The sequence below is a fragment of the Nomascus leucogenys genome, chromosome 9 (assembly GCF_006542625.1).
Source record: "Nomascus leucogenys isolate Asia chromosome 9, Asia_NLE_v1, whole genome shotgun sequence".
NCBI lineage: Eukaryota > Metazoa > Chordata > Mammalia > Primates > Hylobatidae > Nomascus > Nomascus leucogenys.
Window position 1 is genome coordinate 15,415,854 of NC_044389.1, and position 24,288 is coordinate 15,440,141.

At 38.1% G+C, this 24,288-nt stretch overlaps 1 protein-coding gene across 2 annotated transcripts in view; it reads left to right on the forward strand.

Moving 5' to 3' along the window:
* KIF14 (kinesin family member 14) overlaps positions 1-24,288 on the forward strand; it is a 62,247-nt gene that overhangs the window by 33,927 nt on the left and 4,032 nt on the right. For both annotated transcript variants that reach the window (XM_012501959.2, XM_003264524.4), the window contains 8 exons: positions 4,302-4,395; positions 5,206-5,335; positions 9,619-9,719; positions 13,469-13,563; positions 17,510-17,734; positions 17,926-18,110; positions 22,272-22,430; positions 23,698-23,820. In XM_012501959.2, the coding sequence (XP_012357413.2) occupies positions 4,302-4,395; positions 5,206-5,335; positions 9,619-9,719; positions 13,469-13,563; positions 17,510-17,734; positions 17,926-18,110; positions 22,272-22,430; positions 23,698-23,820 (1,112 nt within the window). The remainder of the gene's footprint in view (positions 1-4,301; positions 4,396-5,205; positions 5,336-9,618; positions 9,720-13,468; positions 13,564-17,509; positions 17,735-17,925; positions 18,111-22,271; positions 22,431-23,697; positions 23,821-24,288) is intronic.

Here is a 24,288-nt window from a genome sequence, read left to right on the forward strand (position 1 = left end):
TATTTATCACCTCACCTAGTTTTTTTTTTTTTTATGTCATGAGGACACTTAGGATATACTCTACTATTTCAAGTATACAATACAATATTATTAATTATAGGCAACTTTCTGTACATTAGACCTCCAGAGTGTATTCGTCCTGCATAACTGAAACTTTGTACCCTTTGACCAACATCTTCCCATTCCCCTATCCTGTATTTCCTGGTAACCATCATTCTACTCTTTGTGCCTATGAGTTCAACATTTTTAGATTCCACATATAAGTGAGATCATGTAGTATTTATCTTTCTATGTCTGGCTTATTTCACTTTTGGTGGTGTTATTACAGTTTTCTATATATAAGGTCATGTCATCTGTAAACAAACAATTTTACTTCTTCCTTCTCAGTTTGGATACCTTTTATCTCTTTTTCTTGCCCAGCTGGTTTTGTTAGGACTTCCAGTACTGTGTTCAATAGAAGTGGTGAGAGTAGGCATCCTTGTCATGTGCCTGATCCTAGAGGAAAAGCTTTCAGCTATTTGCCATTGAAGATGTTAGGTGTGGGCTTGTCATATATAGCCTTTATTATGCTGAGGTACATTCTTCTATACCTAATTTGTTGAGAGCCTTTATTATAAAAGGATGTTGTAGTTTGTCAAAGCTTTTTTGCACCTATTGAAATGATCATATGATTTTTATCCTTATTCTGTTAATGTGGTATATCACATTTATTTATTTGTATATGTTAAACCATCCTTGCATCCCAGTGATAAACCCCACTTGATCATGGTGTATGATCCTTTTAATGTGCTGTTGAATTTGGTTTGCTAGTATTTTGTTGAAGATTTTTGGATCTATGTTCATCAGGGATATTGGCCTGTAGTTTTCTTTTCTTGTAGTGTCTTTGTCTGGCATTAGCATCAGGGTAATGGTGGCCTTGCAAAAGGAATTGGAAATGTTCCCTCCTCCTCAGTGTTTTGGAAGAGTTTGAGAAGGATTAGCATTAATTCTTCTTTAATTGTTTGGTAGACTTCACCAGTGAAGCCATTAAGTCCTGTGAGACCTTTTTTTTTTTTTTTTTGAAACAGAGTCTTGTCTGTTGGCAGGCTGGAGTACAGTGGCACGATCTCAGCTCACTGCAACCTCTGCCTCCCGGGTTCAAGCGATTCTCCTGCCTCAGCTTCCCAAGTAGCTGGGAGTACAGTTTTTGTATTTTTAGTAGCGATGGGGTTTCACCATGTTGGCCAGGATGGTCTCTATCTCCTGACCTCGTGATCCGCCCACCTCAGCCTCCCAAAGTGCTGGGATTACAGGTGTGAGCCACTGGGGCCCGGCCCGACTTTTTTTTTTTTAAAGTCTTTTTGTTGTTGTTGCCCAGGCTGGAATGCAGTGGTGTGATCTCGGCTCACTGCAACCTCTGCCTCCCAGGCTCAAGCGATTCTCCTGCCTCAGCTTCCTGAGTAGCTGGGATTACAGGCATGCACCACCATGCCCAGCTAAGTTTTGTGTTTTTAGTAGAGACAGGGTTTCACTATGTTGGCCAGGATGGTATCAAACTTCTGACCTCAGGTGATCTGCCTGCCTTGGCTTCCCAAAGTGCTGGGATTACAGGTGTGAGCCACCATGCCTAGCCAAGTCCTGGGAGACTTTTGATTGCACTTTTTTTGGTACATTTCTTTGTAAAACACAGCATATTTTTAATATAAACTTTTTTATTATGGAAAATTTTAAATGAACTATAAAAGTAGAGATTGCTGCAGTAAGGCTTTATATATTTATCCAACTTCAATGATTATCAACACATGTTCAATCTTGTTGCCTCTATCCTCAAACTCACTGCTTCCCTGGACTATTTTGAAGCAAATCCCAGACATCATATCATTTAAGTTGTACACACTTCACTGTGTATCTCTAAATTAGATAAGGACTCTCTTTTTGCTCTCCCTCTCTCTCTTTCTCTTTCACTCTTTTAAGCATTGCCATAACTATATTTTTTTTTTTTTTTTTTTTTTTGAGACGGAGTCTCGCTCTGTTGCCCAGGCTGGAGTGCAGTGGCGCGATCTCGGCTCACTGCAAGCTCCGCCTCCCGGGTTCACGCCATTCTCCTGCCTCAGCCTCTCCGAGTAGCTGGGACTACAGGCGCCCGCCACCACGCCCGGCTAATTTTTTGTATTTTTAGTAGAGACGGGGTTTCACTGTGGTCTCGATCTCCTGACCTCGTGATCCGCCCGCCTCGGCCTCCCAAAGTGCTGGGATTACAAGCGTGAGCCACCGCGCCCGGCCTGCCATAACTATATTAATAATAATTTCTTACACATCACATATTTACTCCATATTCATATTTCCTGGATTGTTTCATCCTTTTTAAAAAAAAAAAAAAACTTGATTTGTTTGAATCAGGATACCAACATGATCTACACATTGCGTTTGGTAGATGTGCCTTTTAAGTCTCTTTTAATCTGTAAATTTACTCTTCTCTTTCATCTAGTAATTTGTTGAAGAAATCAGATGATTTGTCCTGTAGAGTTTTTTTGGATTCTGGATTTTGCTGATTGTGTCTCCCTGGTGTTGCTTAACAGGCTCCTCTGTTCCAGTATTCCCTAGAAAGTGGTAGTTAGATCTACAGGCCTATCAAATTCAGGTTCAGTTGTTTAGCAAGAATACTTGGTAGGTATGTTGTGTACTTTCTATAACTTCTTTAAAATAACTTTTAAAATATTAATACTCTTTTTTTTTTTTTTTTTTTTTTTTCTGAGACAGAGTCTTGCTCTGTCACCCAGGTTGGAGTACATTGGAGTGCAGTAGCGCAATCTCAGCTCACTGCAACCTCTGTCTCCTGGGTTCAAGCAATTTTCCTGCCTCAGCCTATGGAGTAGCTGGGACTACAGGCATCCACTACCACGCCTGGCTAATTTTTGTATTTTTAGTAGAAACAGTGTTTCACCATGATGGCCAGGCTGGTTCCAAACTTCTGGCCTCAGGTGATCTGCCGGCCTTGGTCTCCCAAAGTGCTGGGATTACAGGTATGTGCCACTTCACCCAGCCAATACTCTTTGTATCTGTTGCCAGGAAGCAATACTTTTATTCTTCTGAGGGCCTAGACAGTGCCTTACAATGATTACTTGATTTTTTAATTCATGTGAATAATGAGTTTATCCTTCCAAAAAGCTATTTTTAGTAGATTACTGGTTATAAGTTTGCCTGAACAATGTAGAAAATATTTATGATATAATCCTTTTTTTTTTTTTTTTTGAGACAAAGTCTTGCTCTGTCACACAGGCTGGGGTGCAGAGTGCCATCATAGCTGACTGCAACCTCAAACTCCTGGGCTCAAGTGATCCTCTTGTCTCAGGCTCCCCAGTAGCTAGGACTACAGGTGCATGCTTCCTTGCTTGGCTAATTTATTTTATTTTCTAGAGATAGGGTGTCACTATATTGCTCAGGCAGGCCTTGAAATTCTGGCCTTCAAGTGATCCTCCTGCCTCAGCCTCCCAAAATATGGGGATTATAGACATGAGCTACTGTGCCTAGTCATAATCTTAAATTCAAATTAGGAGCTGGGTGTGGTGGCTCATGCCTGTAATCCCAGCACTTTGGAAGGCTGAGGCAGGTAGATTGCTTAAGCCCAGGAGTTCAAGACCAGCCTGAGCAACATGGCAAAACCCCATCCCTACAAAATATAAAAAAGTTAGCTGGGTGTGGTGGCTGCACCTGTAGTTCCAGCTACTTGGAAGGCTGAGATGGGAGGATCACTTGAGCCTGGGGATGTCAAGGCTGCAGTGAGCCATGTTTGAGCCACTGTACTATAGCCTGAGTGACCTAGTGAGACCCTGACTCAAAAAAAAAAAAAAAAAAAAAGAAAGTGAAATTGTGCACTAAATTATTTTCCCTTTTTATTTTAATGTCCTGACATATATATATATATTTTTTTTCTTAATTTTTAGGCAAAATACAAAAGGACATGTTTCTATATAAATAAGACTATAGAATACCCAATACTTGAAAGAATTTAGAAATGAGGAAGAAAGAAAAAAGACATTAGAAAAAAATTTTTTTTTCTATATAATAGAAAGTAAAGCATTGTCTTTGGCTTTTTTATATCAACTTCCATTTTCTTACATCTTCCCACAGGCAAAAACCTCATTTTACACGAAAAATGTTTTATTTCACCAAATTACTCAAATATCACTTATCCTTCCGCAATATAGAGTTGAAACCATTCATTTAAAATCAGTAATTTTTTTTTAGGAATTGTTTTGCCTAATGGTATATGTTAGTGCCCATGTATGTATTTTGAATCTTTTCTGTGTGCTTTGTATTAGTGCAGACAACTTGGAGCTCTATGAAACTCTCAATGATGATTCAGGAAGCCAATGCTATCAGCAGCAAATTGAAAACATACTATGTTTTTGGCAGGTGAGTAATTAATTATCCTGATTAGAAATGTTTTAAACAAGTTGGCCTTTATATCATTTAGTTTCTCTTTTTTTTTTTTTTTCTGAGACAGAGTCTTGCTCTGTTGCCCAGGCTGGAGTGCAGTGGCGCAATCTGGGCTCACTGCAACCTCCACCTCCCAGGTTCAAGCAATTCTCCTGCCTCAGCCTCCTGAGTAACTGGGATTACAGGTGTGTGTCACCACACCCAGCTAATTTTTGTATTTTTAGTTAGAGATGGGGTTTCACCATGTTGGCCAGGCTGGTCTCAAACTCCTGACCTGGTGATCCGCCTGCTTTGGCCTCTCAAAGTGCTGGGATTACAGGCGTGAGCCACTGCGCCCGGCTATCATTTAGTTTCTCTAAGGTCCATTCTACAGCTATAGGAAAGAGCTGGTATCAGAATCCCCAGAATCCCCAGTGAGACTTTACCCTTTCAGAGGTCATTCTGGATTAAGAGAGATTTCAACAATTAACATACTAGTATATTTATAAATAAAATAATTTTAGTTGTTTTAGGAATTCGCTAATTTTCTTTTGAATTGAAAACGTATCAGTATTTCATTGTTCAAAAGGAACATACCTTATTAGAAATTTTTGATTTTAAAAAATTTTTGTTATTTTTATATGTTTTATACTTATATGATTATTACTATAATAAAAATACTTAACTGTGGAAAGATTTAATCAGTGGATGGAATTTTTAGGGAAATTATTCTACCCCAGAAAACTCTTAGTATAAATGAATGTGTATGTTTCAGGATAAGCTTTTTTTTGTCTGTTTTTCTTTCAGACATGATATATCAGATAAAAGTAGTTCTGACACTTCTATTCGGGTTCGTAATCTGAAACTAGGAATCTCAACATTCTGGAATCTGGAAAAGTTTGAATCTAAACTTGCAGCAATGAAAGAACTTTATGAGGTTTGGAATATTATTAAAATCTCTATAAATTTTTTAAAATAAAAAAGTGCACATGTACCCTAAAACCTAAAGTATAATAATAAAAAAAAAAGAATAAAAAAAAGTATAAAAGTTCAGGTACCTGCTTTTGGTGAAAAAAATATATATATAAAAGTGACATATTCTCCATATAGAAAATTTGGAAAATAAAAGGCAATCTATCAGTTACCTAAACCAACCAGTATTAACAATTATATATATTTATTTTTACATTTAAATGGAGTTTTATTGGATTGTTTTAATATAGGTATAATAGAGAAATTTAAGAGTAGAATCTAGTGTCATAATTGTATATTTTTAAAATTTTTACATTTAAGCTTAAGGAAAGAAGAAATTTGATAGACATAAATCATATTACATCATTTGAAATGATCTTCCTATGCCTAATGTACCTTTTTGCATATTTACATTTCTCCGTTGCTGTGCTTTGAGTGCTTCCAACTGCCTGCTGCCTGTTATAGTCACAACTAAAAAATCTCTGTACATAGTAGTTTTTAATATCTTATTTTGTCATCTTTTATTTTCCAAAATGAAACTAAAAATATGAACTTTTTATTACACTTTGATGCTCACCGACAAATTGCTTGCCAGAAATATTGCCATTTACCAATGTTACCAGTTTGCATTTTACACACACATATATATATATATTTTTTGAAACGGAGTTTCTCTCTTGTCACCCAGGCTGGAGTGCAGTGCTGCAGTCTCAGCTTACTGCAACCTCCGCCTCCCAGGTTCAAGCGATTCTCTTGCCTCAGCCTCCTGAATAGCTGGGATTACAGGTGCCTGCCACCAGCTCCAGCTAACTTTTGTATTTTTTTAAAAGAGACGAGGTTTCACCATGTTGGCCAGGCTGGTCTCGAACTCCTGACCTCAGGTGATCCACCCACCTTGGCCTCCCAAAGTGCTGGGATTACAGGCGTGAGCTACCATGCCTGGGCTTATTATTATTATTATTTTTTAATAGAGACAGAGTCTTGCTGTGTTGCCCAGGCTGGTCTTGAACTCCTGGCCTCAAGCAGTCCTCTCACCTTAGCCTCCCAAAATGTTGGGATTACAGGCGTGAGCCATTGTATGCAACCTGTATTGTAATAACTAGTAATTCTAGGGATTTCGCTGTTGTTTCTTTATGGGTAAAGTATGTGTTCATTCCCTTTGAATTTTTTTTTTTTTTTTTTTTTGAGATGGAGTCTCACTCTGTTGCCCAGGCTGGAGTGCAGTGGCACAATCTCGGCTCACTGCAAACTCCACCTCCTGAGTTCACGCCATTCTCCTGCCTCAGCCTCCTGAGTAGCTGGGACTGCAGGTGCCCGCCACCACGCATGGCTAATTTTTTGTGTTTTTAGTAGAGAGGGGGTTTCACTATGTTAGCCAGGATGGTCTCGATCTCCAGACCTTGTGATCCACCCGCCTCGGCCTCCCAAAGTGCTGGGATTACAGGAGTGAGCCACCGCGCCTGGCTGAATTTTTTGTTAAATGAAATGTAGGAAATTAATATAGCTATAAAAGTTATTTACATATTTTGATAAGCCATTATATTTATCATACACCTTTTTTCCTGATATCATCTTTTTGTTGGTTTCATTTTATTATACAGGCATTTTTAATTTGGTAAATTTGAATCCATCTATTATTCCAGAGATCTTACTTAAACATTGTACAACCCCTGCATTTTCTTTTAATAAAAAAAAAAAAAAGTTCACATCTTTGAATCACATAGAATTTATTATGGTGTTTTGTGAGAGGTATGAATTTAAAGTTTAAAGTTCATATTATCTAATCCATAAATTATCCCTAAAATAGTTGCAACATGTATTGTTGCATTGCTACTATTTGTCAGATATACTACCTTTAAATAATGTGACTCCATATGGAACTATATATTACTTAGATCATTGTAGTAATGAAGATATCATATGGAAAAACTTAGAGGATGCTGCCAAATTGTAGCCTAACACTTGAATTGTTTAATGGAAAAATGAAAATAAAAACAAAATAAAACAAAGGAAAGCAATGAAAGGAATCATTATGAGATAAAAGCAATAATGAATTAGAAATTAATAAATATAAGCCCTTGTTCTTTGAAAAGATAAATGTGATTTTAGAAATGAGAAGTGGCATTTAAGTAAACATAAAGAAAACATTTAAAAATTAATGTTACCTATAAAACTTTATGCTAATAAATTTGACAATTTCCTACAAATAAAAGACTTTTTAGAAAAAGATAAATTATGAAAGTTGACTTCATAGGTGGATAACCATGCAATAATTTGAAACGTTCATCAACAAACTGGCCTCAAAAAAAAAAAAACAAAGTGTAGGAAAAGAAGGTGCTAATCTCAGACACTCTTATGGGTAAGCTATTTTAAACTGCTAAAGAACAGATAAATCTTATTCTGTTTAAACTATTCTAGAACATAGCAATAAATAGAAAGTGTCACAGTTTATCTTATGCTAGAATAACTGATTAAAAACAAACAAACAAAAACCATAATAACTGAAAAGATGACTCAGAAGAGAATTACCAACCAATCCTTTTTTTTTTGAGACGGAGTCTCACTCCATCGCCAGGCTGGAGTGCAGTGGCGTGATTTCGGCTCACTGCAACCTCTGTCTCCCGGGTTCAAGCGATTCTCCTGCGTCAGCGGTCTCAATCTCCTGACCTTGTGATCCACTCTTCTCGGCCTCCCAAAGTGCTGGGATTATGGGCGTAAGCCATTGTGCCTGGCCTACCAACCAATCTTAATATCAACACAGCTATAAAAAATCCTAAAGGAAATGTTAGCAGGGCCGGGCACAGTGGCTCACGCTTTTAATTTCAACACTTTGGGAGGCCAAGGCTGGAGGATCACTTGAGCCCAGGAGTTCAAGAACAGCCTGGGTAACATAGTTTTTGTTTGTTTGCTTATTTGTTTGTTTGTTTGTTTTGAGACAGAGTCTTGCTCTGTTGCCCAGGCTGGAGTGCAGTGGCACAATCTCGGCTCACTGCAACCTCCACCTCCCAGGTTCAAGCAATTCTTGTTCCTCGGCTTTCTGAGTGTCTGGGATTACAGGCACGTGCCACCATGCCCAGCTAATTTTTTTTTTCTTTTTTTGTATTTTTAGTAGAGTCGGGATTTTACCATGTTGGCCACGCTGATCTCAAACTCCTGACCTCAGGTGATCCGCCTGCCTCAGCCTCCCAAAATGCTGAGATTACAGACATGAGCCACCACACCCAGCCAACCCTGTCTCTTTTACCAAAAATTTGAAAATTAGACAGATGTGGTGTTGCATGCCTGGAGTCCCAGCTGCTTGGAAGGCTGCGGTGAGACTTGAGTCCAGAAGGTCAAGGTTGCCCTGTAATCCCAGCACTTTGGGAGGCTGAGATGAGAGGATCACTTGAGCCCAGGAGTTCGATACCAGCCTTCTCTCTACAAAAGAAAAAAAGAGAATTCTTACACCATGAAGAAGTAGGGTTTATGTGATAAACGTGAAGTATATTCATAATAGAAAATCCAAAAAGGCTGAAAGCAATCATACCAAAGCATTGACAATGTTTATGTGAAAATGATGGGTTTATGAGTGGTTTTAACTTTTTTCTTTGTGTTTATATGTATTAATAATTTCCAAATTTTCTACAATTAATATGAATTGCTTGTGTTTTTAGAACAACAAAAGTAGTATGGAGGTCATTTGATTATTCTTGCCTTGATATATACTTTAAAACCTAGTGGTTGAACTACCCTAGGTTTAACTTACCTCCTACTTTTAACCATTCATTGCAATTTTTAACTTATTTTTCTGTATAATTATACTGTCTCTGGATCAAGTTCTATGTAGCATTTTGCTAGAACTGTAATTGTTATTATGTTAAATATGTAAAATGTAAACTATAATCCTGATCAATATATTCAACCAGGAAGTTACTACATCTTAACTTTGTCAGATTATTCTTTTATGTCTCTCTTGTGGATTTTATTGTTTATGTTTTTATAAATTCTTATAAATCTCAAGTTTATTATTCCTGAATTATTTAATGATTTCTATTGTTTTTATTAAAAGTAGATGTCTTTTAATATCATCCCTATCATCGTGTGATTGACTTTTAATTTGATCAGGAATGATTTTTTAGACTTATCAGATAATATGTGATCTTGCTAATTTTATGGTTTAAATGTAACAAGGATTTAATCTTTTTTTCTTAGTTGCTAAACATTTTTTCACCCCAAATTTACTGAAACTATATATTATATTTTTCTTAGAGTAATGGTAGTAACGGGGGTGAAGATGTCTTTTGTGATCCTGAAGATGAATGGGAACCCGACATTACAGATGCACCAGTTTCTTCACTTTCTAGAAGGAGGTAAAGACATTTTTGTTACTGGTTTTCTTGCTCTTTGTGTGTGCATGCGTGTGTGTGTGTGTGTGTGTGTAAATTGTATATCATATGTATTATTTCCTTATTTTAAAAGAACCATTGTCATGATAGATGTCTGGACAGGAAACCCAGAACTATAAGAGGAATAATATGTTATTGGTCAAATTACAGCACTTAGGGCATTAAATTGTTTATTAGTCAGTTAGAAGAGAAACCAGATTTTCAGTGTTTCATCATGTAAGTCTTAAGAGCAACTTAGAGCAGCATAAATTAAATTTTCCATAAAAATGAACAGTATTTATTACTTTTAAATTATTTTCTCTGGCCAGGTGTGGTGGCTTACGCCTGTAATCCCAGCACTTTGGGAGGCCAAGGTGGGTGGATCACGAGGTCAGGAGATTGAGACTATCCTGGCTAACACAGTGAAACCCCGTCTCTACCAAAAATACAAAAAATTAGCCCGGTGTGGTGGCAGGCACCTGTACTCCCAGCTACTCGGGAGGCTTAGGCAGGAGAATGGCATGAACCTGGGAGGCGGAACTTGCAGTGAGCTGAGATCGCTCTACTGCACTCCAGCCACTGCACTCCAGCTTGGGCGACACAGTGAGACTCTGTCTCAAAAAAAAAAAAAATTACCCTTTCTCAAGAACTTGACATATTCTATGATATTTTCTTGTAAGTTACAGAATTTTAAATGCAGTAAATCTAGTATGAACTCCACAGAAGAATAAATCACAGTGATAGACAACTTCTATATATGACAAATGTTGCTTATTCACTCAAAACATAAAAGACCTCCATAGTGAATAATAGATGCTTTTCAAGGAAAAACTAGTTCTGCTTAGACCTCAGATGCTTAGATTATAGAGAGGCAAAATGGTATTATGGAAAGGCCTTGGAGCCAATTTAGCCTCCTAGTTTGGTTTGGTTTTTAAGCAAGTATTTCTTTGATGACTACTGTCTGCTATGCCCTGAGGAAGCAAAGATGAATACAAAATACCCTCTGTCCTGAAAGACCAGGAATTGAGGAAAGTAGAGGCAGGAGCAGTTGATAAAAACCTGAACTGAGGCTAGACAGAAGGATTTTAAATGCAGTGAAGAGGAAAGTTGAGTTTTATACGTACTCAGGATGCAGAATCAATAGGATGCAGAGACTGGTTGTGGGGCTGAAGGTGTGAAGGGTGCAAGGATGACTCCTGGTTTTAAATTGGGTGACTGACTAGAGGAAAGTCGTGTTGCCTGAGATGGAGCGTTTAAGAGGAGTTTAATTTTGAACATGAAGAATTTGAGATTCTCAGGGGACATCCAGGTGTATATTTGGGTTTAGAACTTTGGTGGATGGAGCTGGGGATTTTCAAGATGTAAGGGTCAATAGTATTTATCTGTCAGCAGAAGCATCATTGTTATTAAGAGCATTTATTAAATGCTTACTAAGCCTTATCTCACCTAGTACACACCACAAACCTATGAAGTAGATATTGTCATTACCCTCATTTTACAGATGAAGAAACTGAGAATTTAGAGAGGTTAAGTGACTTGTCCAAAGTCACAGAGCTGACATGAGGAAGAGCCATTACTCAAATCCAAGTTTGGGTGACTCCAAACTCCTGATTTTTTTAACTGCCATGCCATATCGCCTCTCCATTGTATATGAAAGAGTAGCATCCTTCTGTTTAAGCTAATTGTTTTTTGTTTTCTTAAACTTCATTGCCTTCAGCTGCAGATCAAAATCCATTTGGGTTTCTAAATCATTTTAGGCCTATAGCCTTGTTTTTGACTTGGCTTATTTTAAACTCATTTATGATTTTCCTCAAAGAGATGAAACTATTTTATAGCAGCTTTCCCCCATTATTTCTGCTTTATTGGTCACATGGTAACCTCTAAGCTATGGTAAGAAATTGCTAGTACATAACAAGCATTATCCTGAATGAAATACAAAGCATATCTTTTACACAGAAATGAGCTCCTTGAGTGTAGGGAACATGTCTGTATCCCCCTACAATATAGCATAGCAAAAAGGTCACAAGCTCTGATATCAGGGTCCTGGGTTCTAATCCATGCTCAATGTAGTCATGTACAAGTGACATTACATCCCTAGGCTTCAATTTTCTCATCTATAAAATGAAGACAGTAATATATACCTACTTTACAAGGATTTACTATTAAGATTAAGTGAGGTCCTATGTATAGAGCAGCTGCTGCTCCTGCTGCTTCTACTATGACCACCATGACTGACAACGTCGGACTGATAATGGCTATGTTGCGGAGTTGTTACGAGGATTAGAGATAGTGCATATAAAGCTCCTATTACGGTGGGTGGGCATTCAATAAATGGCAGCTCTGATTATTATTGGATGCATAATATATATTGAATAAGATTAAATCTTAGAATACAGAGAAGCTATGATTTGTGTCCAGTACCAGTAACAGATGGTAATATCTTCAAGTGATTTGTCTTGAGGACTTGACAGAGTTGGCCTTTGGCACTGAAGTGAGCTAAATATGGTCCTTAGGTGAAATTGGGTAGATAGAGCTTAAGATATTTAAGCCAACCTAGAGTAACCCAAAAATTTAAACCAGATGAATAAATTCATCAGAGAATGATTTATGAATATCTTTGGATTTTAGGATTACTAGTTTTGTATTATTTTTATTATAAACAGATTTAAACTTTGTATATTTAGAATTGTAAATCACAATATGACCATTAATAATGAGCATTAAACTTTTAGCCTACTGGGGCTGGGTGCGGTGGCTCATGCCTGTAATCCCAGCACTTTGGGAGGCCGAGGTGGGTGGATCACGAGGTCAGGAGATTGAGACTATCCTGGCTAACATGGTGAAACCCCGTCTCTACTAAAAATACAAAAATTAGCTGGGCGTGGTGTTGGGTGCCTGTAGTCCCAGCTACTCGGGAGGCTGAGGCAGGAGAATGGCGTGAACCCAGGAGGCAGAGCTTGCAGTGAGCCAAGATCACGCCACTGCACTCCAGCCTGGGCGATAGAGCGAGCCTCCATCTCTAAAAAAAAAAAGCCTCCTGGATGTTGGTAATTTACATCTTATTTTCTGTTGACTTTTAAGTTAATAATTAGGGAATCAGCAGAAATTTAAAATGTTACCAAACATCAAAACATCTCAACGTTTTCTAAGATTTTGAAATTGGATGTTTTCATTTCACAGAGACTTTTGGGTACTTCTATAATTTAAAAGTATCATAGTTTTAAAAAATGAATTGCTCTTAGTCTGAGACCTTGTATATGAAGTTTCAGCCTTGTAAGAATGTTTATGACAGAATTCCAAACTCTGAGAATGCCTGCAGGTAATGGAAACACTGACAGATTCTTAATTATAGAACTTCTACTAGGCAATGATATGCCACAGTCGTTCTGCAATAAAATAGACTGGTTTGACTGTCTATAAATTTTGATATATACTGTTGACAGTTAAAAGTAAATTTCCCTCTGAGGTTAAGTAAAAACTCTTTGAAAGGAATATGACAATAAATATATGCTCAATAAATACTTATTCTATTTAATTAACTATCTGCCTAGAACAGTGCCTGTAAATAGTAAAATTCTTGCTCAATTAACCAAATGACTTTTTCCTTTGATGAAAATTTTTAATGAAAAACACACACATGAATGTCCATTTTCTTTGGAGAACTTATAAATATTCTTAATAATATTATTCCATGTGGTATAGAACTGCTAATCTTATGGTTTGTCTTTTTTCAGGAGTAGGAGTTTGATGAAGAACAGAAGAATTTCTGGTTGTTTACATGACATACAAGTCCATCCAATTAAGAATTTGCATTCTTCACATTCATCAGGTATTTTTTTCTTCACATTTTCTGTATGGCGAGAAAAGCACTGAGTCCTGGTTCTACCATTACATTTTTTCTTATCCGTGTGCAAATCCTTTCATTTCCTGGAAGCTTCTGATTCCTCTGTAAAATGAGGAGGTTGGATCAATGACCCCTTCCACTTCAAAAATTCTGTGCTCTGTGATTTATTTCAAAGCCTTTTAGTAGAGTAACTAATTCAAATGTGGAAGATGTGTATGTTCCAAAATGTAGGAGAATATTACTTCCTTACAAGTGAAAAAAAGCAAAGTGCAGCGGATTATGTATTTTATTCTATCATTTGTGTGAGGAGGAGAAAAAAGAAGATGTGGACATAGGTGCTTGTAAATGATAAGATCTCTCTGGAGAACTACACCAAAACCCCAAAGTGCTGGTTGTACATGGGAGCTTGGGGATGGAGACAGGACAGGAAGGAAGGCACCCTTTTCACTGCATACCCTTTGGTTTCTTCTGAATTTTGTATAATGATCTATGTATCATCTATCCCAAAATTATTTCAATTTTTTAAAAAAAGTTAAGATATTATTCCTCTGAATAATTATTTTTTACCAATATTTATTATAATGTTATTTTAAAATGTAGGAAGAGAGGATACACTGTAAATTTTATATGTGTAACTACCTGTAATAATTACAATTTAAAAATTACTACCTGCTGGGCTGGGCACGGTGGCTCACGTCTGTAATCCTAGCACTTTGGGAGGCCGAGGTGGGCGAATCACCTGAGGTCGGGAGTTCAAGACCAGCCTGAACAACATGGAGAAACCCTGTCTCTACTAAAAATACAAAATTAGCCGGGCGTGGTGGCGCATGCCTGTAATCCCAGCTACTCGAGAGGCTGAGGCAGGAGAATCGCTTGAACCTGGGAGGCAGAGGTTGTGGTGAGCTGAGATGGCACCATTGCACTCCAGCCTGGGCAACAAGAGTGAAACTCCATCTCAAGAAAAAAAAAAAAAAAAATTACTACCTGCTAACAATAGACTACTATGCAGCAATAAAAAAGAAGGAATGACTGATTCACACAATAACCTGGATGAATTCCAGAAACATAATGTTGAGTGAAAGAAGCCAGATCCAAAAGAGTATATACTACATGATTCCTTTTATATGAAGTTTAAGGACAGGTAAACTAAACTATGGTGACAAAAGCCAGAGTAGGTTAGAATTGAATAGTGGTTACCTCTGTTGGGAGTTAGTAACCGGGAAGAGGAAACCTGTTGGGCTGGGATGGTGGAAATGTTGTATACATTGAGCTAAGTGGGGTTTACAGACGTACGCATATATAAATCAGCTGTACACTTAAGATGTATGCACTTTACAGTACACATATTATACTTAGTAAACAAAAATTTTAAAATAATTATGTAACATAATCTATTTGATGAAGGTTCTAATGGAATGAGTAGCCATAAAAAGTATTATATCTCATCTTGACTTTAAATTTTAGAAATTAGGGTTTCTTTTAGGAAGATAATTATGATCCTACTACTTATTTAATCTAAGGTAGATTAAAATATGCTGTGGGTTTTTTATTTACCAGCAAAATAAAAAGATATATATCTGTGGTAGCAACTTATTTATTCGGTATTATCTGAGTAAGATATAATTTTAAGGGAAGTCAGAGATAGAAAAGGTCTTTGCTTATTTGTGGTTTTCAAAGACAGAAATGGAAACCCACATGTGAACTTAGTAGGACCCCATCTGGGCAGCTGTGAGTGGTGGAAGGGGGACCAGGCCTGGGGGTGAGGGGCTGTACCCCAGTGTCTAGCACTTTCTACCTTTGGGAAGTTGAGCAAGTATCTTAACTTCTAAAATTCAGGGCCATATATTTTACTGTATTTTTGCAGGTCTTCCTAAAATGTTTTTGTTGGATTTTAGAATGCATTAATACAATTACCTTCTTAAATAGAGAATATATAGTTAACTCTTCTCGATGACTCTACTATAGTCATTATCATCATAATCATATTGAGTCATCATTACCCTACTGTAGCTTTGGGTTTTGTAACTTTTCTTTTTTCTCTTTACAAACCAAACTCTTACCTTTGTTCTAGTTTTTTAATATTCCCCACCCTATGCCTTTATTCTACCTCCTTTTAGTTTGCTGCTTTTAAGCATCTATGAAGTAGACCAGAAAACTTAATCTTGTCTATTAAATAAGAATAATTATACTCAATATATTAGGACTCCACGATAAAGTTATTTCCAGAGGCTCTGAATGAGTCAAGCTTCCCATTTATTTCTGGTTTAGACAGTGCTTAGAAAATCCATCTCTCAGAGATGTGCTGTATTAACTGTAGATAATCAGTTGGTTTTTGCCTATCTTGATTGTAGTATACCTCAAAGAGAAACTATTGTAAAGTAGAAGTACTGAGACATTACCTTTTTTTTTTTTTTTGAGACAGAGTTTTGCCCTTTTTGTCCAGGCTGGAGTGCAATGGCATGATCTCGGCTCACTGCAACCTCCTTCTCCTAGGTTCAAGCAATTCTCCTGCCTCAGCCTCCCAAGTAGCTGGAATTACAGGCGCCCAGCACCATGCCTGGCTAATTTTTCATATTTAGTAGAGACGGGGTTTCACCGTGTTGGCCAGGCTGGTCTTGAACTCCTGGCCTCAGGTGATCCGCCCAGCTCGGCCTCCCAAAGTGCTGGGATTACAGGCATGAGCCACTCCACCCGGCTGAGACACTACTTTTAATGTAGTTTATCATTGCCTACTTTTCTAGTTTATGAATCCAATTATATTTCTAATTTTATGTAACTGTCATTGTTTTAATCAATTAGAGTTCTTCAGGGAAAATTAATCCCACCAGACATAGTGGTACATGCTTGTAGTCCTACCTACTGTGGAGTCTGAGGCCAAGGGATTGCTTGAGCCCAGGAGTTTGAGGCTCACTGTGCTATGATCACGCTTGTGAGTAACCACTGCCCTCCAGCCTGGGCAACAGAGCAAGACCCTGTCTGTCTCTCTCTTTTTTTTTTTTTTTTTTTTGAGACAGAGTCTTGCTCTGTTGCCCAGGCTGGAGTGCAGTGGTGCCATATCGGCTCACTGTAACCTCCGCCTCCTGGGTTCAAGTGATTCTTCTGCCTCAGCCTCCCGGGTAGCTGGGACTACAGGTGTGTGCCACCACGCCCGGCTAATTTTTTTGTATTTTTAGTAGAGATGGGGTTTCACCATGTTAGCCAGGATGGTCTTGATCTCCTGACTTCGTGATCTGCCTGCCTCAGCCTCCCAAGGTGCTGGGATTACAGGCGTGAGCCACCGTGCCTGGCCCAACCCTGTCTCTTAAAAAAAAAAAAAAAAAAAAAAGAAAGAAAAGAAAATTAATTCCTACCAAAAAGTAAAGAAAGAGATTAAACCAATGGTTACATGGGATATTTGGATTCTCTGTTGTCTCATAGTACAGTCAGGGAGCTACTAAATCTATGGATTGATGCTGTTGAGAGGTTAATTGATCCGTGAATGAAATTGTGTTTTCACTTTAGCATATAGAAATTAGACTGAATTGAAATAAGTATAGCCTACTTTGAATTTATTGATCAGTGATCCTATAATATGCTTGCATTAAAACATTTGTTTGAAAGTATTATGCCTGAACATTTTTGGAAGAGCAATAGTATACGAATAACATTTGCAAGCAGCAGAGGGGTTGTTTCTGCAGAATTAACATTATGGAGCACCCTGGAAATCAACATATGCAAGTATAGCATGGAAGATATACTTCCAAGTACAGCATAGCATACGATGTTATATATACTAATAGTTTTGTTTTTCTAATTCCGCAAGGAACACAAAAATGCTTTGTTGTTGTAATACATTTAAATAATGCAGAAGTGCATAAAGATCCCTTTTTTTAAAAAAGAAAGTATTATTCCTGAAAACAAGGCTTAAAATGGCTATTTTCTGTTGATGTAGGTTTAATGGACAAATCAAGCACTATTTACTCAAATTCAGCAGAGTCATTTCTTCCTGGAATTTGCAAAGAATTGATTGGTTCTTCATTAGATTTTCTTGGACAGAGTTATGATGAAGAAAGAACTATAGCAGACAGCCTAATTAATAGTTTTCTTAAAATTTATAATGGGCTATTTGCCATTTCCAAGGCTCATGAAGAACAAGATGAAGAAAGTCAAGATAACTGTAAGCAATCTCACTGCTTTTGTTAACTCACATAAATGATTATTTTCTGCACGTTGCACTTTGTTTTGAATAATTATTTGGCACATCTGGCATGCATCTTTTAACTGTGTTAAATGTTTTAATGATGATCATATATGAGTTCTTTTATTTGGATATTATTTCATCCAGTAATTTTTCTTCTTCTTTCAAAGTGTTTTCTTCTGATCGAGCAATCCAGTCACTTACTATTCAGACTGCATGTGCTTTTGAGCAGCTAGTAGTGCTAATGAAACACTGGCTGAGTGATTTACTGCCTTGTACCAACATAGCAAGATTTGAGGATGAATTGAGACAAGAAGTTAAAAAACTGGGAGGCTACTTACAGTTATTTTTGCAGGTAAATTGATTTGCTTATTATCATTTGAAGGATTCATTTAATAATTATTTATTGGCTTTCTACTGTCTATATCTTCCCCAAAATTAGCTCTGTATGATTTTCAAAAGTACATTCTATTTTGAAGTCCTGAGACTGTGGTTGTCTGTGATTGATTTATTGAACAAAGACTTACATGGCTCTCTATGTATGAGTAGTTCTTAGTGATTTACAAATATTAACTCATTTAATCCTTATAACAACCCCAGCAGTGGGCATGGTTGTTATCACCGTCTTGTAGATGAGGAAATGGAGGCAGAGGGAAAATAAATATACCATCCAATGTTACCTAACTAGTAAATGACTGAGTTGGATTTGGACCCAGGCCCAGTTCGTGCTCTGCCATTATACCATGCTGGCCCTCAATAAGGGATACTGGGAAGACAGACAGAGTCTTGCTCTGGGTATGGGATTGGGTTTCAACTCAGACTGAATTGGCCACAATCCTGCTGACATAGAGACAAGGAAATAATTTTGTTTTCCTGCTTATCTTGTATCAGATAAGATTAGATTTGGCTGTAAGAAGAAGTAAGATGAAAGCTTATTCTCTCTCACATAAAATCTACATGTAGTCACAGGGGCTCTGATCCACAGAGTCCTCAGGATCCAGGCTCCTCCCAGTGGTCCTCTCCACCATGTCCCAAGTGTAGCCCCTGATTTCATGACCCACCATGGAGGAGCCCCATCTGAGCTCAGTGCAGCAGGATGGAAGGAGTGGTGAGAAGGATAGGGCAAAGTTTGTCTTTTTTTTTGAGTCTCACTCTTGTCACCCAGGTTGGAGTGCAGTGGTGCGATCTCGGCTCACTGCAACCTCTGCTCCTGGGTTCAAGTGATTCTCCTGCAGCCTCTTGAGTAGCTAGGATTACAGGCACCCATCACCATGCTCGGCTAATTTTTGTTTTTTTAGTAGAGATGGGGTTTCACCATGTTGGCCAGGCTAGTCTCGAACTCCTGACCTCAGGTGATCCGCCCCCCCCCAACCCCCGCCAGCTTCCCAAAGTGCTGGGATTACAGGCGTGAGCCACCATGCCCGGCTGAAGTTTGCCTTCTTTTAAGGGAGGTTTCTGGAAATCACTGTATGCCACATCTATTTATGTATCTGGCTAGAATTTTATCATTTGACTACATCTAGCTGCAAGTATCATGAGGAAATGTATTTTTTAAAAAAATTCTGGACACCTATGTGCCAAGTCAAAAATCAAGGGATCTGTGGAAGAAGTGGAAAATTGATATTGGAGAATACTTAGTCATCTACCATATTAACAAATTCCTTCATAAAAATTCCTTGATATACAAAAGGAGCAGATAAGAAATTAATGGCTGAGTACGGTGGCTCATGCCTGTAATCCTAGGACTTTGGGAGGCTGAGGCAGGAGGATCAGTTAAGCCTGGGAGTTTGAGACCAGCCTGGGCAACACAGCAAATAATAACAAATATCTAACTTGTTAGATACTTTGTCTCTAAAAAAAATTAAAAAAATCAGCCAGCTGTGGTGGCACGTACCTGTGGTCCCAGCTACTTGGGAGGCTGAGGTGGGAGGATTGCTTGAGCCAGGGAGTTCGAAGCTACAGTGAGCTGTGATTGCACCACTGCACTCCAGCCTGGGTGACAGAGTGAGACCATGTCTCAGTAATAATAACAAAAAATAAACAATTTAATAAAAGAAAATACTAAGAGGGTTAGATTTCACTTTTAAAAAAGGATAATTAGACTGTGTAATAAAATGTTCTAGAACACTTGAACAAATTTTATGTTATAGTGCCCACCAAAAGACTTTCCACATTCTGTTATTGCAGTAGAATTTTTGTTGTGTCAAATACTTCCTGAATGGGCTATTTACTAGCTGGGATTTGGAAATCTTTAACTGATCTAACTAGTAAACTTGAAATCAGATGATTGTTTTTAATGTCTGTTGTTCTCCCTCAGGAGGATTTTCTAGGTTTCCCCAAGACTTGGTTAGGCACGTGTCTTATTTGCTTCTCTAATAACCCTAAACTGCACCCGTTATGACTTTTAATATAACATCCTATTTATAAGCCTGTACATCTCAATGGACAGTTAGCTCTAAGAAGGTAGAGGACAGTGGGTATCTTTTTTCACAAGGCCCCATTATGTGATAGATGTTGGGTTGGATACTTGTTATTGAATTAATTATAAATTCATATGGGATGAAGGATGACTTTGGATATAGGTAATGAGGAAATAGGATGACTAAGACAAGGGGTGGGGGATGGTGGACTGCAAACAGGTGTGGATGAAGTAGTAGATGAAGGACAATTTCTGACAGCATAGAACCATGAAAATGAAAGGTAGGATTGGCCAGAGAGCAAAGCTAGAGAGCCAGATGCGAAGGGTCTGACGTAAGTTTGAGCCTAGAAAAGGAAGCTTGTTGAAGGATGGTCAGTTGCTTAGTTGCTTAGATGCTTAGTTGGCTCTCAGATTTTAGAGGCAGTACTAGAATAGTGGGAGAACACACACAAAACAAAAACTTACTACTGGCACTTGAAAAACTGATGTTTGAACCCATGCTAAATTAGTTGTGCATCCTTGGGCAAACTGCTTAAATTTTTGCATCTCCTGTTTCTCACAGGAAAATAAAGCTAGAAATGCCTACCAGGCAGGATTGCTGTGAGGATCAGATGAATTAATGTTATAAGAATGTCTCTCTTAGAGTAACTGGTGTGTAGTTTCTTTCCTTCTTTTCATTTTCTGAGAAGAACATTTTGAACTGAACTTGTGGGTTTCAACTCATAGCCCTGTGGGAAATCTTATACAAGGAATCAAGGATGGAGAGACCAGGTGACTTGGAGGGGAAGTTAGATTAAGCTCAGGAGAGACTTGTGTTAAGCTAGCAAACCTGAATTTAGTGACTACACTTTCTACTAAGTATGGTTTGAGAATCCTTTTATTGTAGCAGTACAATTAGCATATTCCCCAAGGCAGGCCAGGAGAAATATTTTGAAGAGACACTACAGGGGGCAGGTAACAGAAAGAAGAAAAGCTGAAGAGAAGCTTCCTCATTCCTTTTTTATATGTGTACTCTGAATGCATGTGGGAAGTCTTTTGTTTGAAGGTGTTTGGGTGTTTTTTCACCCCTTTTGCTTCCCCTTCCTCTCCCTCTTGATTTCTTTTCCCCTGAGAAAATCATGTCTTTATTAACTGTTAGATGGTTATCAGAACAGGAAAAGTTCAGATGCAAAAGAGCCACCCTTCTTTTTCTTTCTTTTGGCTTTTACTTATTAATTCTGTCTTATATGCAGTTAATTTTGTACTTACTTTATGTCTCCTATTAGTGTGTAAGGTCTTTGAGGGTGGAGACTATATCTTACTCATTTTATCACCTTTAGTAGCCACAGATGTTTTCTGGTTCTGACTGAGACATTTATGAAGTGAGATCACTATATCAATAAATGCAGAATTTATTTTCTCCAGATGATTTTTCTTTTCTTTTCTTTTGAAAATCAGCGAGACAGAGTCTTGCTCCGTCACCCAGGCTGGAGTGCAGTGGTGCCATCTCGGCTCACTGCAATCTCTGCCTCCCAGGTTCAAGTGATTCTCCTGCCTCAGCCTCCTGAGTAGCTGGGACTACAGGCGCCCGCCACCACACCTGGCTAATTTTTGTATTTTTAGTAGAGATGGGGTTTCACCATATTGACCAGGCTGACCTCGAACTCCTAACCTTGTGATCAGCCTGCCTCGGCGTCCCAAAGTGCTAGGATTACAGGCGTGAGCCACCGTGCCCGGGACATTTTTCTTTTCTTTTCTTTTCTTTTTTTAAGATGGAGTCTTACTCTGTCACCCTGGCTGGAGTACAGTAGCACGATCTCAGCTCACTGCAACCTCTGCCTCCTGGGTTCAAGCAATTCTCGTGCCTCAGCCTACTGAGTAGCTAGGATATAGGCGTGTGCCACTATGCCTGACTGATTTTTGTATTTTTAGTAGAGACAGGGTTTTACCATGTTGGCCAGGCTAGTCTTGAACTCCTGACCTCAGGCGATCCACCCGCCTCAGCATCCCAAACTGCTGGAATTACAGGCGTGAGCCACTGTGCCCGGCCCTTATATTTTCTTTACCACCTGTTATAATCTCAAGTATCTGATACACTTGTCCATTTTTATCTTACAGGGATGCTGTTCGGATATTTCATCAATGATAAAAGAGGCTCAAAAGAATGCAATCCAAGTTGTACAACAAGCTGTAAAGTATGTGGGGCAGTTAGCAGTTCTGAAAGGGAGCAAGCTACATTTTCTAGAAAACGGTAACAATAAAGCTGCCAGTGTTCAGGTAATTTAGCAATGTTAGTTTAGACAGACTTCATCTGAGGGAACATTAGACTTTTGATAATAGTACAGTACTAAACATGGCAAGTTCTTTTTAAGTTTTCAAAATAGCTTGTACTTTTAGTAGTTTTGCAATAAGATTTAAAACTGTTTGGGCTGGGTGTGGTGGCTCATGCCTGTAATCCCAGCACTTTGGGAGGCCAAGGCAGGTGGATCACTTGAGGTCAAGAGTTCAAGATCAGCCTGGCCAATAGGCGAAACCCCCGTCTCTACTGAAAATACAAAAGTTAGCCAGTCATGGTGGCCCATGCCTGTAATCCCAGCTACTCAGGAGGCTGAGGCAGGAGAATCATGTGAACCCAGGAGGCAGAGGTTACAGTGAGCTGAGATTGCACCAGTGCACTCCAGCCTGGGTGACAGAGTAAGACTGCATCTCAAAAAAAACCCCAACAAAACCAAACAAACAAAAAAACTGTTGTAAATATATTGGATTATGTTGCAAACCTTATTTTACCTTTTGGATCCTTAATTTGATGCTAGTTATCTACCGTGGAGGGTTTTCTCAGCCAATCAACACGTGAAAAACCCTGTAATACCAGATAATTTGTATCTGCTTGCTTTCACTATTTATGCTATTGAAAACATTGTATTATATTAGAATGCTGCTGTGTTCTGGCTGGGGGCGGTGGCTCACGCCTGTAATCCCAACACTTTGGGAGGCCAAGGCTGGTGGATCACCTGAGGTCAACAGTTCAAGACCAGCTTGGCCAACATGGCGAAACCCCATCTCTAATAAAGATACAAAAATTAGCTGGGTGTGGTGGCAGGTGCCTGTAATCCCAGCTACTCAGGAGGCTGAGATAGGAGAATAACTTAAACCTGGAAGGTGGAGGTTGCAGTGAGCCAAGATTGTGCCATTTCACTCCAGCCTGGGCAACAAGAGCAAAACTCCGTTTCAAGATAAAAAAAAGAATGTTACTGTGTTCTAGCAATATAGAGCCTTGCTTAAAAGATGATAAACATTCTTTGCAATATGTTATATATGGGATACTAAATTACAGATTTGCTAATTTTATTTCTTTACAGACTACAGACTGTTCTTATTCTAGCTTTAGTTGAACTTAATAAACTTGGGATGTATTATAGTCCTAAAGTAAGCAGAAAATATAACTTAATTACTTGATAATTTAAAATATATAAAACCTAAATTTAAATAAATTAAAATATATAAAACCTAAATTTTCTAGTTAATGCTTAAATTCTTTTTCTAGGAGGAATTCATGGATGCTGTTTGTGATGGTGTAGGCTTAGGAATGAAGATTTTATTAGATTCCGGACTGGAAAAAGCAAAAGAACTTCAGCATGAACTCTTCAGGCAGTGTACAAAAAATGAGGTAAGATGAATAAAAGAATATTCTGTACAGTACTAAATAATATATAAAGTTGATTTTTTCAGCCAACAAATTAGATTTCTATGAATTCATATGTTTTAATTTGTTTTGAGTTATTTTTCACTGAAGAGGCTGAAATTTGGTATTAATGTACTTCTAGCTCATCTTAGAATCTGAAGTGAAACTCTGTGTAAGCCACAGAGATTCTCCATCCCTTTGCTCATACTACAGGGTTATATAGATTTCTCTCTGCCCAGAAAAACTCCATCTCAGAATAGGGGAAAGACATGGAACATTAAGCTGCTCTCCTACTTCCTATGTAGCCTTGAACAACTTACCTGAGCCTCAGTAGTTCCATTTTTAAATGAGGATGATCATACTTATTTCATAAAATTGTTCTGAGGATCATATGAGATGAAGAAACAACGTATATGAAAATGCTAAAAATGTAGTGCCTGGCAAATCTTAAGT